The following is a 16,792-nucleotide window of genomic DNA, read 5'->3' as shown; positions in this document are numbered from 1 at the left end:
GCAGTAGTAGTAAGGCAATGAGCTGGCAGAACCGTTAGCATGCTGGACAAAATATTTAGCGGTATTGCATCTGTTTTTATGTTCTAAGTTCAAATTCCCAAGCTCAACTTCGCCTTTCATCCTTACAAGGTCAACAAAATTAAGTACCTGTGAAACACTGAGGTCGATGTAATTCTAGTCCCATCCTGCAAAAATTCAGGCCTTGTGCTTCCAGTAGAAAGGATTATTATTATTAGTCAGAAGTTTTGGAAGCATTTTTCTTTCTATTTTTTAGAAAGCAACATGCAAACAATTCACTCAACTTAAAACCCCATCAACACAACCGGATGTTGTTTCTCCCAGATATCAATAGAAACGAACTAAGCCTAGTTATACTCAACCCACACTAGACTACTCACAGAACCAATAAATCTCTTTCATCCATTGATACCTACATCTCATGAACTCAACCACATACTGGTGACTTTGTTCATACTGTTAAAGCTCTGATGATACTAAGCATACCTTTGCAACTAGATACACATTCCTTATAGGCTCACAGAGGCAACCAAGCAATGAGCAGGAGCCTCAAGATTTGCACACTGAGGTGAGAAATAAACAACAGAACAAATACAAAAGATTAAACATCCTGCACATTTTAGATTCTCTCAACTAACCACTGGAAAGGAATACTTCTGAGAAAAAAAGAAAACCTCTAATCTCTATTTTAAAAATAAATATATTTCCATTAAATCTGCACTCGGGTTTTCCACAGCTCAACATGATCTTGTATTGTGTTTCATCCCACTGATGCATTCTTTCCTGTTGGTTAAACAGTCAGCTAGTTTTGAATGTTCTCAAAGATTCACTTCCTGAACAGCTCATTTATTGCCATGGTATATTTTACATAAAAATAAAATTTGAGGAATAAGAAGGTTAGATAATGTAGATAACTGTAAAGTGTGTGTGTGTGCGCACGTGTGTGTGTGTGTGTGTGTGTGTGTGTGTGCACGTGCACGTGTGTGTGTGTGCACGTGTGTTTTTCTTTAAATGATTTCAGTCATTTTGGTCTGCATTTCAATTTGAAGCAAAAAGCTAGAAATATGAAACCTAATCAATATTGATTTTATTCTAATTGCTGTAGATAATTGCTGGAGTGGAACCTTGTAACAGACATTTAGTCATTAACTAAACTGAAAGAAGTTTGACTTACCGGTGTTTATGTATTAATGCATTAAATGCTAAACCATCCTTCCAGCTTGTTGTAAAGTTTTTTAATTCAACTTTATCATAGCTGAAAAACAAAATTAATATATATTAGATTATTAGTTAACAACTAATGTCACCCGAAAAAATAATATCCTTGATTTATTCATTACTTATTACTCTCACACCTTCAATTAAACATTGCATTTATTCCACTATTCATATATTCAATTAGTTTCTTTGACATCAATCTGTAATTATTGAGTATTCAATCAAAGGGTATTTTTCTTTTAATAACCATTTATTTTTCAGGAATAAAACTATATGCAGTTCATTCATTTTGCATCCATTTTTCCATGCTTGCATGTGTTTGATGAATATGTTATTTGACACATTGTTTTACAACCCAGATGTCTCTCTGATGCTAATCCTTACCTGTGTTCCAAGTAAAGGGTCACTTATTTCACATGGCTTAGGAGGAACAAAGTTCCTGGATGATTTATTGACAGGAGAACTTGGTTACCACACATTCATACAAACAATTGCAAATGTAAATAAAAATACAGACACATGCATACATATATATTATATATAAGTTTTCTTTCAGTTTCCATCAACCAAATCCACTCATAAGGATTTGGTCAGCCCAAGGTTATAATATAAGACACTTGCCAAGAGTGCAGTGCAGTGGAACTGAATGCAAAACCAACCACAAAGTTAGGAAGTGAAATTCTCAACCACACAGTCATGTTTAATATTCTATTTCATTAGCTGAGATTGAAACAAAATAGTTAACAAACATAATTGTGTTGGTTAATCAAATAAATTTTTATGATAATTTTATAGTAATTTGTAAATGTCTCTAATGAGGCTGCTGAAGACAGATATAGTCCAAGAGAATAACTTCAATCAATACACTAGTTATCCCAAGCTAAAAGAAACTGTACATCTAATTTTTTTCTTTTCATAACATTTTAATACTCATGAGACTAATTTGAAAGAAAGCAAAGAAAAAAACATCTACTTGTCTACTCTGGTGATTAAAAAGCTTTACAATATTCTGTCTTAAAATTATTTCAACACATACACTGCATACTTTTATTTACTTCTTGAATATCAACTGAAATCTTAAAAGAATGACATTCTAGGCATTATGAAGTCAAAAATGTTATTTAAAATGATTTAAGATATTAGTTTAAATTGAACTGTTTATATTTCAACATGTAATCTTTAATAACATTAACACTGGTAGATCAGACAAGTTGTTGTTGATTACTGATACTGGGTTTACTACAAGATTCAGAATTAAAATAGCATACCTAATGTCTAAAGCAGTGGTTCTTAGCCAAAACAGTAGAATGCACCCTTGCTCCTTTAGTAGTGTTATGAGCTCACAAAGGGAGTGTTATGACATGTACTAAATATTTAGAAAGGTTTTCTTAGAAATATAATATTTAAAGTAAATACATTTTTCATATTTTAAACACATTTTCAAAAAGACCCGTTGGGATTAAAATATGAACAGAACAGTGTATCATCAGTGAACAGAAACTTGACAGAAGATACATCCACTCCAATATAATTTCATTACATAAATCCTTGCCTTATTTAATAAAATTAATGAATGAAAAAAATTTAACACGAGAGGCATTAATCCACACATATTTACAAAGAGGCACATGCTGCATAAGGAAAGCAAATATTCATAATAAACTACAACAAAATTAGCTTCAGTTTGATTTTTCTTTCTGTTTTAAAAACAGGCTGAGAGGTCATTTGTAAGATGCTATCTAGTGAAAGAGGGTACTAAATTACAAAAGCTGAAGAACCACCAACCTTGAACATAACCTTTTTGGTTCACTAAGTATTATTAGAATAAATTCCACATACAATATTCATAGTTAAAAAATAACTATATCATAACAGTAGTACTTAATAATTTAATCATTAAGAATGCATTAATTAACTCCATCACTTGTTGAATATACATTAATACAAAATAAGTAAATATACTAAATGGCTGAACAAAATAGTTTCTATTGTACAGGATCATGTAGTTTTAAAGAGCTTCAAAAAGTAAGTAACTTAACTATAATGCAACATAATAACAAAATACTTTACCAATATAGAAAATTGTGGAACACTTTCTTCTTTTTTAAGCTTTTGGTTTTTTTTTTTTAAGTTTTTGTTTTTTAAGATTTTAAGTTTTCGGTTTTTTTTTTAATTTCTAAGGTTTCGTTTTTTAAAGGCTTACAGAGAATTTGGAGCTTGATATAAAATTTGTTGAGATGCCAACTCAACATGCATATAAATAAGAAAAGAAAGGATACATAAAAAGCTGAATATTTTAGAATTTATTACACAAATTTATGATTTCAAAGAAAAGCAAAATATCTTTCTATGGTGTTACCCTGAGTAGTTGTCTCAAATACTGTAAAATAAAAGTTGGTTTGGATATGTGAAAATGATGTGTGATCAGGTGAATATATATTTTCTTGTTAATTAATATCCACAAGGGAAACACTCTGATAGCTTATTCATTAATAAATAAGAGTTGGTAAAACAGGAGTGCTCAATGTGGAGGAGTTAAAAAACAAGTCTCTCTTTCTAATAGTTAATATTATGAAGTAATTTGTTACTAAGACTGGACTTCATGGAATATGTTAATGTATAAGTTCTATTGCTGTTATAACAGCAACAGATTTTATTCATTTGTTTATGCAATCATTGACTGCTAAATATTTCTTTACTTTAACTAACCACAAAGTTTCAAGTGGATTTGCTTTTCAGTTCCTCAAGCCTAAGAAGTGATATTCACTTAATTCATACATGCCATCTAAATAACAAATTAGCAGCTTCATTTATGATTTACAAATTACATCAATTAAATTAGTTATATAGTATTAATTAAAAAGTGAACATAGAATACATATTTGTATTTTAAAAGTAAGTAGCTTCAAGCTCAAATGACAGAATGAAAAATTTAATTGGGCAAGAGATGAGTGAATCCATGTTTTAATTCAAAAATCTGTGCCATAGGTCTGCAGAAGCAGAGCAAATTGAAAGTTACCCGAAACAACCATCAGAACTACTGTAACCAAAAAGATAAACAGTATAGTTGAATAAATAGCTTTAAAAAGGTATTGTTGTTGTTCGTTCCTTCTCGAGCCATGCCTGGCTCAGAGGGCCGGTTTCCTTGGCATATAGGTTTCCCACCTGGACAGGACACTGGTCTGTCGCAGGTGAGCTGCAAGATGCAGGAGGAAAGATTCAGTAGAAGTTTGCCATTACTTTCTGCCGGAGTCACATGGAGCTTAGGTGTTTCGCTCATAAACACACACATCGCCCTGTCTGAGATTTGAACCCGTGATCCCTCGACCGCAAGTCCACTGCTCTAACTACTAGGCCATGTGCTTCCACTTAAAAAAGGTATAAAGTTATGCAAATATTTAAATTTGTACAATTATCCAACTCCAAAACTGCTTTATTTCACACTCTTTACTGGATATCATTTTCTTTTGTGAATAAAACTAGCAATTATAAAATGTTTCCAGTCTTAATGAAAATCTTCCGTTGCAACATATCTGTTACAAAATATCAGTTCTTTATGCTACTCTTGAGATTACCAAAACTTATATATGAATCTTTGTGATAAAAAAATTTTAAGGAAAGAAGTATAAAAAGATTTAATATTTCTCTGAACTTTCAACAAGTAATGTTTCATATAATGAAATGGACACATAGCTATTTACAAATATTATGTAAATATTGCAACAGATAACATCTTTAGATAGAGTTACCAAATATCATTTTACTTTAAAGAGAGAAACGAAGACTATACAGACAGATTATGTCATTTTTAACACATTAAGGTCACATGCCAAATACATACTCTTTAGTGATTTCTTTACACCATTCTAATAACATTTGTTCCAAGTTTGATTGTTGCAGTTCTCCCATGGCATCTTTCATTACATCTTTGACCTACAAATTTAAAGACAGCTTGTGATTACATGATTTTAGCATCTGTACACTATAGTATTACACCAAAAACTATCACTTATATTTAACAGTATACTTTTTAACATATTTTCACACATATCAACGAACAACACTTTCCTAAAAGTAGATATTTACAAATCCATCCATTTTCTTCATCTTCTGGACATCATCATTTTACACAGAAAATGAAATCCAATAATTCTAATAATAATATGCATATGTAAGGAATAAATAAGACATTAACAGTTGAGTAGCAGAATTAATGATATGGCCCTTCAACACAATCTCAAAATTACTAAATATGATTTTCACATAAGATGGCAAATAAAACCTGTTTAGTTATGAAATAAGTTTTATATTCTCTCTCTTCAAAGAGAGAGGTTATATTTAGAAACAGAAAATAATTTAGGTGCAAAAGATACTGCGCATTTGCTTTTCATTTTCTTTTATATTTCTAAAATAAATTTTCACAAGAAAAATATTATACCTTTGAAGACAGTGTTTTAATTATCATTTAAGTAGAGTTTCAAATGTCAACACGCACCAAAAAATACACTTTATGAAGATAGTTAAATCCTTTCTGGTTACAACTATCAAGAAAATCTAGGTGCAGAAATCTTTCTAACTTTATTGCAATTATAGCAGATATCTTCAAAAATTAACCACACTATCCTTCATCTAGTGATAGGGAAGCACTGGGTAATTAATAGTACTAACAAGTTTATGTAATTATGCTTTGCTACTTTCAATTGACTGACATATTTTAAGTCAAAGCCAACACCTTCAAATTCACTATTCAAAAATAACTGAATTATTGCTATTGTATTTCATTAGCATCTCTCCTATTTACCAACATAATAATTTACCTTCAAAATGCTATTAAAGTTAACCTCAATGTCACACCTTTAGATAAATTTACATACTTGACACCACCTAGATGTAACTTATAATTTTTAATTACACTTTATTTTCTTGTTTTGCACTATTGCATTTTGGGGAACAAATATTTGGATTTTGCTTGATTCATAAATTAATAGAAAACCAAGTCTCTTCTGATGCAGTGAGGCAATATAAGAATACCTTATAAAGAAGGAAAATAAGAAATCCTAACATACATAAAGAATGAAATTTCTTGAAATTGGGAGCCAAAAGTGAAGAGAGGATGAAGTTCTCTCTCCTCAAAATAACACTTGTGTTTTTGCTGTAATTCCTTTTAAATGAGTCTAGACTGCTATTTCTCAACAAAGAGATGAGATGATGCATATCAAAGCTCAAATAAAAGTTGTAAGGAGGAGGATAATAAGGAGCTAAACAGGACATCAGTATCATAATGTATTTAATTAAAAAAGATGCTGGTAGAGAAAAGAGATGGTTATGGATAAGAAAAATGGATAGATTTATAATGAGAAATACCAATATACAACGATAATGTCTAAAAAATCACAAAAATCTCTGAACTAAGATTTAGGTATAATGCATAAGAAGAAAATTAATCCAGATATAACTAGATTTAGACAATACACTCCAAACTTTTGCAGCCTTTCAGAAGCAACATTTTTAATAATGAAAACTATATGAGAATTGTGTAAGTCTATGATAATCATTGCTTCACAAATTTCCTATTAATTACCCCTATAAAGTCTTAATTTTCAGCTATGCACAAAACACATATTAGTCCTACAATTTTTTATTTTGATATTACATCTGATTCTAGAGTGTTGAACTAGCAGAATCATTAGTATGTCAGGCAAAATGCTTAAAGACATTTTGTCCATCTATGCTCTGAGTTCAAATTCCAACAAGACCCACTTTGACTTTCATCCTTTCAGGGTCAATAAAATAAGAACCAATTGAGTACTGGGGTCGATGTAATTGACTTACCCCAACCTCCAAAATTGCTGGCCTTCTGCCAAAATTTGAAACCAATATTATATTTGATCCTGTATATTTAATCTTTAGGTATTTCACTGATTTTAGTTTGAACTTATAAGACTTATGTCAGTAGTCAGAAATTCTTTTGCAAGAAAATAAAGATACTAAATCAATTACAAATCAACAAGAAAACATCTAAGAATTAGTAGAGAAGTAGTTACCTGCCAATGAACAATAATGCTCCATACCAAACCCAGAATCAATTTACAGTTGCCATCCACAATATCATTACTACTAATATTTACAAGTTTTATCTGGAAATAATAAAACAAAACAAAGTCATGGTTTACTGTTATGAATATATTAGATATATATCAGTAGTAAAAGGGAAATGAAAACATGTCTCCATACATATTAATTCTAAGCAATCTCATATTCCATGAGCAATTTTGACCACACATAGATTCCATCACAGCATTTTTCTCCTAGCATATCCAATACATGTCAGGTTATTTTCTCAATATGCACTCAATAAATTATTATTACATACCCAATAGATTGTAAAATTTGACCCCAAATCAATTGTTCTCACTTACAGTCATGTTTCATATAACTTGCTTTTTATATACATAGAAACCATTTCTTATAGCATTTGAACAGCCATAGCTACATATATAGCTGATTAAACTTTTAAGAACTTATAGGTTAAATACTCTACATAGGCTTTCCTGAAATGTCCAGTTAGCCAATTGGTCAGATAAGTATTCTTGTCACTTCCATGTAATATTTGAGCACATTTTTTAAACTTATGGACTTAAATATGCCTCTTATTCTAAGCTGTCCGAAGCATATTGAAGGAGATTTGATAACACAATTATTTCAACAGATGGCTTAGTGATTTTGAAAGCCCTTACTTAATAGAAATAGCAGTTATCAGAACTTTTTTTGCCATTCACATTTTAGCCACTTGACTTTCATAAAGTCCCTCACCAAACTGGCAGAATTTATTAACACCCCATGTGAGCAGCCCATAGTTTTTAACTTAACAGTTGAATGTCAGTACATCAAAATTCTAAATGCATTAGAATAGCAAATAGCAGGAAGATCATTTTACTTAAAATTACAACTGAACTATCTTAAGTTTAGATTGTAGAAAAGAATGGTACAATTTTCCAAAACAAATGTATCAGTATCCATTCCATTCCATCCCAGTATATGCTGTATATAGGCAGTATATAGGCAACTAGCCAGAGATGGATAATGTGAACACAGTCGAGGGTGAATATAAGCAAGATTATGCGTCTGTGTGTGTTCCATATTAATATCAATTAACAATGTCTAAATGCTACCAATACAAGTTATAAAACAATAGGCTTTCATTGTAAGATCATAAAAAATGGAAATTCACAAATTAAAGAACAGAAATAATGTAAAATTGGAGAATTAAAGTTGTTAGAAATATTTAGTTATGTCAACATCAGGAAAATGTATAGCTAAATATAATTACTTACATTATAATTTTTTTCAAGAATATATAAGGCACGATTAACATTATTGATGTGATGAACCCGCAAACAGCCTCTTTCTCTTTTCTGTTTAAAAAAACAAAATCATTCACGTTACCTTTCTAAAGAAAAAAGGGCACATTTTAATTTATTTTATTTGCTTAATAAAAAAAATGTCTCAAGTGAAGACAGTCCTGGTGGGATTTAAGAACAACCTTGAACCAGTAAAAGTCAGTTTTGTGTAGGAGTGCTACATTCTCAAAGAAAGGCAAGAATAAGCGACTAAATTGGGTTAAAGCAACTTAATAGAAAAATGGGATTTAAGTAGGAAGTTTTGCAATATTAACTTAAGAAATTCTAATTTAGTTTCAGTTCCTTCATATTTTCAAGAAAATACTTTTAAAAAGTGATGAAATTATAATTAAAATAATTTAGCCAAATTTATTTATGAAAGATGCATTATAGAAAATTTCACAAATAGATGTTATTCTGTAAAACTAAACGTTTACTTATCAAAGATAATTTCAGGATACATTAAAATAGCAAACTGGCATTGAATAGAATGCCTGGTGGCATTCTGTTCCAAATCATTGTGGTCTGTGTTCAAATCTTGCTGAGGTGAAGTTAACTTTTATTCATCCATTCAAGTTAACAAAAATATTCCACTTGCAAACTGTCAATTGGAAGGACTGTTACAGAATCAGACATAATACCTTGTTGTATCTCTCTGGGTGCTTGTGTTCTGAGAGCAATACTTGAAATGACTGATGCCAAGCTGTATCAGCTCTAAAGCAGCAGCCTTTTCTTTTGGACAGCGCTGGTGACACATAGGAGACTTGCACACATAGCCAACTGCCAGTCTTTCATGTGTTAAGGCTATAATATTGTTTCACTTTCATTCTTTTACTTTTAATTCTAATATGATAGCATTAAGATCATCTAATTTCTATTATATTTGAAATAAATGAATAATTTACATCCTAATGTGAACAACATTACACGTCAGCAACTTTCCATCTTTATGGCCACCACAGCAGAATGGTGTGTTAGTGTATGTGTTGACTGACATAACGAACAGCTGGAGGTGAAACTCTTTGACAAAAAACAATTTTACCGTTCAATTACCTGTTAATAACTATTGCAACAGTTGCAAGGTATTTAGTTACATATTTCCCCTTAAATTAACATTTACCCTTGAACTTTTAATGTTAATTTAAGGGGAAATATGTAACTAAATACCTTGCAACTGTTGCAATAGTTATTAACAGGTAATTGAACGGTAAAATTGTTTTTTGTCAAAGAGTTTCACCTCCAGCTGTTCGTTATGTCAGTCAACACATACACTAACACACCATTCTGCTGTGGTGGCCATAAAGATGGAAAGTTGCTGACGTGTAATGTTGTTCACATTAGGATGTAAATTATTCATTTATTCATGTGCTTGATAAATATATATTAAAAAATTTATCTATAATAATTATTGTAGCATTTACCATTAAATTAGTAGTTCATACATGTGCTTCTATTTGGTTAATTTATACTGCATACAGAAATAAAAGCATACTACATACATACAACTGCTTACAAAAATAGGGATTAATGTACAATTTTTTCTACGTTCATAATTTTTTGTTTACAATATTGAAAAAATATCCCAAAGAAAAGATGTAATCTCTCCAAAAACAAGTATGAAGCAAGGAGGAGTGTAGAAAACTGAAGGTGAGAGTCTGAAGACAGAAGCGAGATGAGATTTTCTCAAGATTAGCAAAGGCATGCTGCAGCATGTCAGATGGAGTCTCAAGAGAGAGAAGGGAGATGAGACTTCTCCAAGATCAGCAAACGCATGCTGCAGTACTTAATGCCAGATCATTAAATCGATGTTTTAATGATTAGACAGAGGTCCAATAGAATAGCTCTCAGAAAGAGACTACATACAAATTTGTTCTTCACAACTCCTGAAGCTGTTTTCAGATATGTTCCATCCCATTCTTACAAAAATGATAACTGTCTAAATTGGTGTGCTAAACAAATTGTTGTTTCTGTAGAGGTTTAAAATTTTCAAATGAAACAAATGGTATGTGCTGCTCAGGTGGTCAGGTAACATTGCCAGCAGTACCAGCTCCTTCTCAACCTCTTATGGATCTTCTAGAAGGCACTTCCACCCAGTCAAAGGATTTTCTGAACAATATCAGACAATACAACTCTGCATTTCAAATGACATCGTTTACTGCATCTAAGAAGATGGTTAAACATGAATTTATGCTGACGTCAAAGTTCAAGGGTAAGTCTATCACCTCATTGGTTCCCTGTTACCCACAAATGAACAACCACAGTTCCTCCAAATTTACTTTATGAGTGATGCAGGACAACAAACCTAAAGGAGGTGTCAAAATTTCAGATGATGGGTCATGTTAGACAGTGCCAACTGCTGCAAAAGAGAGTATATCCACTGACATCTTTGCAGTGCATTCAAAAATTACATAAGCACCACCCCACAATTTTCCATGACAGGTTAGGGCCTGAAATACTCCAAACAGATGCATAGCATGTTGCTTAGTCATATTAGCCCAACATTTACTCCACAAATGTTTTGTTGTCAATGCAGCACTTTCTCATGTCACTTGCTTCAAACTAACTGTAATGTATATATACAAACTATGCCATTTTAATCCTAAGCAATGCCGGGGATCTCTGCTAGTATACATATATATATATATATATATATATATATATATATATATATATATATATATATATATATATATCATCATCATCATCATCATCATTTAGCGTCCGTTTTCCATGCTAGCATGGGTTGGACAGTTTAACTGGGGTCTGTGAAGCCGGAAGGCTTCATCAGGCCCAGTCAGATTTGGCAGTGTTTCTACGGCTGGATGCCCTTCCTAACACCAACCACTCCGTGAGTGTAGTGGGTGCATTTTACATGCCACCTGCACAGGTGCCAGACAGAGCTGGTAAACGGCCACGAACGGATGGTGTTTTTTTCGTGTCACTGGCACGGGGGCCAGGCGAGGCTGGCAACGGACACGAACGGATGGTGCTTTTACGTGCTACCGGCACAGGGGCCAGGTGAGGCTGGCAACGGACACGAGCAGATGGTGCTTTTACGTGCCAACGGCACGAGGGCCAGGCGAGGCTGGCAACGGACACGAGCGGATGGTGCTTTTACGTGCTACCGGCACGGGGGCGAGGCGAGGCTGGCAACGGACACGAGCGGATGGTGCTTTTACGTGCTACCGGCACGGGGGCCAGGCGAGGCTGGCAACAGACATGAGCGGATGGTGCTTTTACGTGCTACCGGCACAGGGGCCAGGCGAGGCTGGCAACGGACATGAGCGGATGGTGCTTTTACGCGCTACCAGCACGGGGGCCAGGCGAGGCTGGCAATGGACACAAGGGGATGGTGCTTTTACGTGCCAACGGCACGGGGGCCAGGCGAGGCTGGCAATGGACAAATGATCGGATGGTTCGCTTAACCACAGCTGCAATTTCCACTGATGTTGATTTGGTTTGATTTTAACCCTAATTCATAAAGCACTGTGCTTTCTCTGCTTATCCTACCACTATCATAATGACCTCTTTTCTTCAGAATCCCCCTCCCCACTGTTGTTCCATTTGAACAAGCCCATTTTACTCAGTTCTCACTTCAAATAGTTTTTCTGTTCTTTTGTTGTTGTTTTTTTTTATTTGGGTTTATTTTACACTTTTAACAAAGTATTTTTAAAAGGATTCACACACTGGCAACTTAAATGTTAAATATTTGTTTAGAAGTTGTGAACTTATTAGTTAAAGTAAAAATATTTAAATACAGTACATAAACAGATTAACTAAATACTTATCAGAATTAAACCAATGAGAGCCTCTATGCAGTCACTCAACTTGATAGAAAAAGTAGTCCCTCAAACCCAAATATAAAAAACAGAAGGACACAAAGGATAAAATAGTTTGGGACACTCCTAAAAAGGTGAAATGATTACAGCTGGATTGCTTTTGATCTCGAGTCTGCTCAGTCAGGGTTGACTTGGGGCAAAATAACTATTAAAATAGTTTGTGTTTTACTATTATTACATTATTGTCATGACAGAAGGAGAAGAGCACTGATTGTAGGTCAGCAAAGAGCACATTACATCTGAGATGAGTGCAGCTTATTACAAAGAGATAACAAAGTACTACCAAAAAGCCAGTCTCTCAGTAAACAACTAAGATTTTAGAACCGCAAAACTATTACAAACTTTTAGAACAGAAAAACTATTTGAAGTGAGAACTGAGTAAAATGGGCTTGTTCAAATGGAACGACAGTGGGGAGGGGGATTCTGAAGAAAAGAGGTCATTATGACAGTGGTAGGATAAGCAGAGAAAGCACAGTGCTTTATGAATTAGGGTTATATTTATGAAGTATTTTTTTTTAATGCTAATGTGCAAGTGATGCAATCAGATGAGGAAACAATTCCAATTATATAACAGTACACTGTATTGAAGTAGGTTTGAGTCTCAGAGCAAATTAGTAAGGTGACTGAAAGTTAAATATCTCTGCACCACTTTTTCTGGGGTGGAGGATTTACCTAAAGAGAAACAGCAGTGCACATAAACTATTTTCATATCAAATGTGTGAAATTTTAATCAAACTTACAACTTTTCTATTTTAAAAGCCCATACATATTAGCTACAAGTCATGTTCTTTCTTATTGGACAGGTCATATTTAGTGAATAGAAGACTCTTTCAACAGCAAGAGCAAAAACAATGGAAAAGCACAGCTTAATAATGGAAGGTAGTTGAAGAATTTTGAAATGAGGGCTTGAATGCATGTAACTGACTTCTTTTGTATCAAACAGTCAAGAATGTGCAGGTGATGTGAGAATAGTTATATTTACATTCAGGGATACTCTTTTTACTGTTGATCATTCAATTGTAAAGTATTAGTGCTTTTTTGTCAGTAAGGTAAATTGGAGCAAGCCAAGATCTTTACCTTGCACAAGGATACAACATAAATTACTATATCAGAGAACCAGCAACACACGTGGCTGTGTTAGGTTACAACAAAACATGACTGTATTAAGGAGGCAACAACACCTGTGGCTGTATTAGGGGACACAAAAACACATGGCTACGTTAAGGGGGCACAAAATAACTGTCACAAAGATACAATGCATTACTGCATTAAAATTCAAAATTCCAGTTGCTTTTCTTTCTTCTTTTGTAAGATTCTGGTTAAAATGAAAATATTTGAAGTAAATGAAAACAGTAATTAAGAGGTGTGTATATGTATGTAGGCATGACTGTGTGTAAAAAAGCTTGCATCCCAACCACATGGTACCTTAGACAAGAATCTTTTACTGTAGCCTCAGTCCTGTGAGTATATATATATATATATATATATATTTATAGTGGGGATAATCAAAATTCCTCTATTCTCTTACTACTATATATATATATAAATATACATGATGTGGTATCAAAAGGTTCCTGGACTAATAAATAAATAAATAACTTATTTACCTAAGTTTTAACATCATCTCTATCAAAATAGTCATTTTGTGCAGCAATACACTAATCCCAGTGTTCCTGCTACTTTTGGAATCTGGCTTGGAAGTTATTTTCCGTAAACGAGTTGAGGACCTTCTGTGATTCACTCCTGGGTCTCGACAATGGTGTTAAAATGGCAACCTTTGAGCTGCATTTTCATCTTGGGGAAGAGATGGAAATATGCAGGTGCTCTATCTGGCGAATAGGGTGCGGAAGCTAAACTATGTTGATTTGGCGAGAAACTTACAAGTAAGGAGAGCTTGGTGACAGGGTGCATTGTTGTTATGAAGAATCCAGTTCTTTGTGCTCCACCAATCTGGTTGCTTTCCCTGAATGTCCTCCCTCAAATGTTTCAAACAATCGCAGAAGAACTCTCAATTGGCAGTCTGACTCTGGGGAATGAGTTCTTGATGCACAATACCACATTTCTGAGGGTGACGCATGTGGCAGGTCTTCCAGATTATTCATTGTATTCCAAGGATGTTTTTCTGCTTTTTAAGTGCCCTTGCCACTTAAAACATTGTGTACAACTGATTGCCTTCTCGCTGTAACCTAGCCAAAGCATGCTTAATGTCTGTAGCAAACTTCCCAAATTTAATGCAAAATTTCATGTTGGCTCTTTGTTCCTGTCCATGACAAAATCACAGACTACAGCATACATGGCACAACTTGCGAAGTAAACACAGCAATGTCACTTGGCACACTGCCTCATGAAAGTCACTGCTAGCTCTCACTGTGCATGCAACTGTGTTGTGCCATTTATTGGCATGCTACAGAACTAATCCAAAAACATTTTGACACTACCTCATATATCTGTGTGTGTGTGTCCTACTACCACTTGACAATTGGTATAAGTGTGTTTATATCCCTATAACTTCAATGTTCAGCAATAAAGACCAATAGAATAAGTAACAGGCTTTAAAAAAAATGGTTCTGGGGGTTAATTCATTCAATTAAAAATTCTTCAAGGCAGTGGTGCCCCAACATATATGCAGTCTAATGACTGAAACAAGTGATTATATATATTATATATATATATATAAAGCACCGTCCGTTCGTGGCCGGTTGCCAGCTCTGTCTGGCCCCGTGTCGGTGGCACGTAAAAGCACCATCCGTTCGTGTCCGTTGCCAGCATCGCCTGGCCCCGTGCCGGTGACACGTAAAAGCACCATCCGTTCGTGGCCGTTCGCCAGCTCTGTCTGGCACTTGTGCAGGTGGCACGTAAAAAACACCCAGTACACTCGTGGAGTGGTTGGCGTTAGGAAGGGCATCCAGCCGTAGAAACACTGCCAGATCTGACTGGGCCTGACGAAGCCTTCCAGCTTCACAGACCCCAGTTGACCCGTCCAACCCATGCTAGCATGGAAAACGGACGCTAAACGATGATGATGATATATATATATATATATAATATATATATATATGTGTGTGTGTGTGTGTGTGTGTGTGTGTGTGTGTGTATATTTTTGTATATGTATGTGTATATATATATATATTTGTATGTAAATATATAGATATATGTATATATATATAGATATATGTATATATATATAGATATATGTATGTATGTATATATATATATATATATATATATATATATAGAGATGTATGTGTGTATATATATATATAGATATATGTAAACATAATAAAAAGGCGATAAAATAAATTATTATTGCCGGTGATCTAGCACAAAAGACATTTTAGCCATAGGCTATATGTTATTCATATATATATATATATAGAGAGAGAGAGAGAGGGAGAGAGAGAGAGGGAGAGAGAGAGACACACACACACACATAGAAAGAGTGCAGAGAAGAGACATGGGATGTGAAAGAGAGTAAGAAGTAGATGAGAGAGAGGGGGAGCAGGGAATTGTTGTTTAGCCCCAGATCAGCACCAACCAGCTGTATATACAATCAAATGAATTCAGGCAATGAACACATCTTTTCCTTTCAACCAGGAATTACATTATCCAATATGTCGTTCCTTATGTCAGTCAAAATGACAAAATATGGTTTGAAAGAGGCTTCACTGGTATTTCTAGCAGGTAGAAGCTGCTTCATTCAGGAGTAGAGAAGAAAGATGATGGAGAGTGGTGGAATGGGAAAGAGAAGAATGGGGTAAAGGGAGGGACAGAAAAGAGTAAGAAGTATGGGATACATGGGGAAAGAGAGAAGGGTGGGCTGGAAGAAGAAAGAGAGAGAGGGGGGGAGCTGGAGTGAGGGAGCAGGAATAAAAGAAGAGATTAGAAGAGAAAAAAATAGATAAGACAGTGGGAAAAATTTAGCAAGATAGATTTAATGAATGAAAAATGAAAGAGGAACAGTGGTGAGAAATGGGGTGTGAAAGAAAGGAAACAGAAAGAAAGGGGAGAGAAGTGAAAGAAAGAAGGAAAGGAGTGAGAAGAAAGGGAGGAAGGTAATGAAGATATGGGAAGGGAATACAGTAAAAAGAGAGTTATCATTGGACTGAAAGAGAAACAGTTAAGAAGAGTTAAGCCTGAAGTTAGCTATAACAGTTAACCCATAAGCTAGAAATATTGTGGACTTATGGAAATGATACTATACATTAATCTCAAGTGGTGGACTATTCACTGCGCCAGCTAAATCTTTAAAAAGATCCACCAAAGTAAACACTTCATCAAAAATAGAAACAAAACGTCTCAACCCAACACCAACCATCA

At 34.1% G+C, this 16,792-nt stretch overlaps 1 protein-coding gene across 7 annotated transcripts in view; it reads right to left on the bottom strand.

Moving 5' to 3' along the window:
* The window catches only part of LOC115232614 (dystrophin), a 744,226-nt gene that overhangs the window by 578,422 nt on the left and 149,012 nt on the right, over nt 1-16,792 (bottom strand). For all 7 annotated transcript variants that reach the window (XM_029802603.2, XM_036512501.1, XM_029802605.2 and 4 more), the window contains 4 exons: nt 8,571-8,651; nt 7,281-7,373; nt 5,078-5,169; nt 1,193-1,273 (listed from right to left, as the gene is read on the bottom strand). In XM_029802603.2, the coding sequence (XP_029658463.1) occupies nt 1,193-1,273; nt 5,078-5,169; nt 7,281-7,373; nt 8,571-8,651 (347 nt within the window). The remainder of the gene's footprint in view (nt 1-1,192; nt 1,274-5,077; nt 5,170-7,280; nt 7,374-8,570; nt 8,652-16,792) is intronic.

This window comes from Octopus sinensis, linkage group LG2 (assembly GCF_006345805.1).
Source record: "Octopus sinensis linkage group LG2, ASM634580v1, whole genome shotgun sequence".
Classification (NCBI taxonomy): Eukaryota; Metazoa; Mollusca; class Cephalopoda; order Octopoda; family Octopodidae; genus Octopus; species Octopus sinensis.
This window is presented reverse-complemented; position numbering and strand designations above follow the sequence as displayed.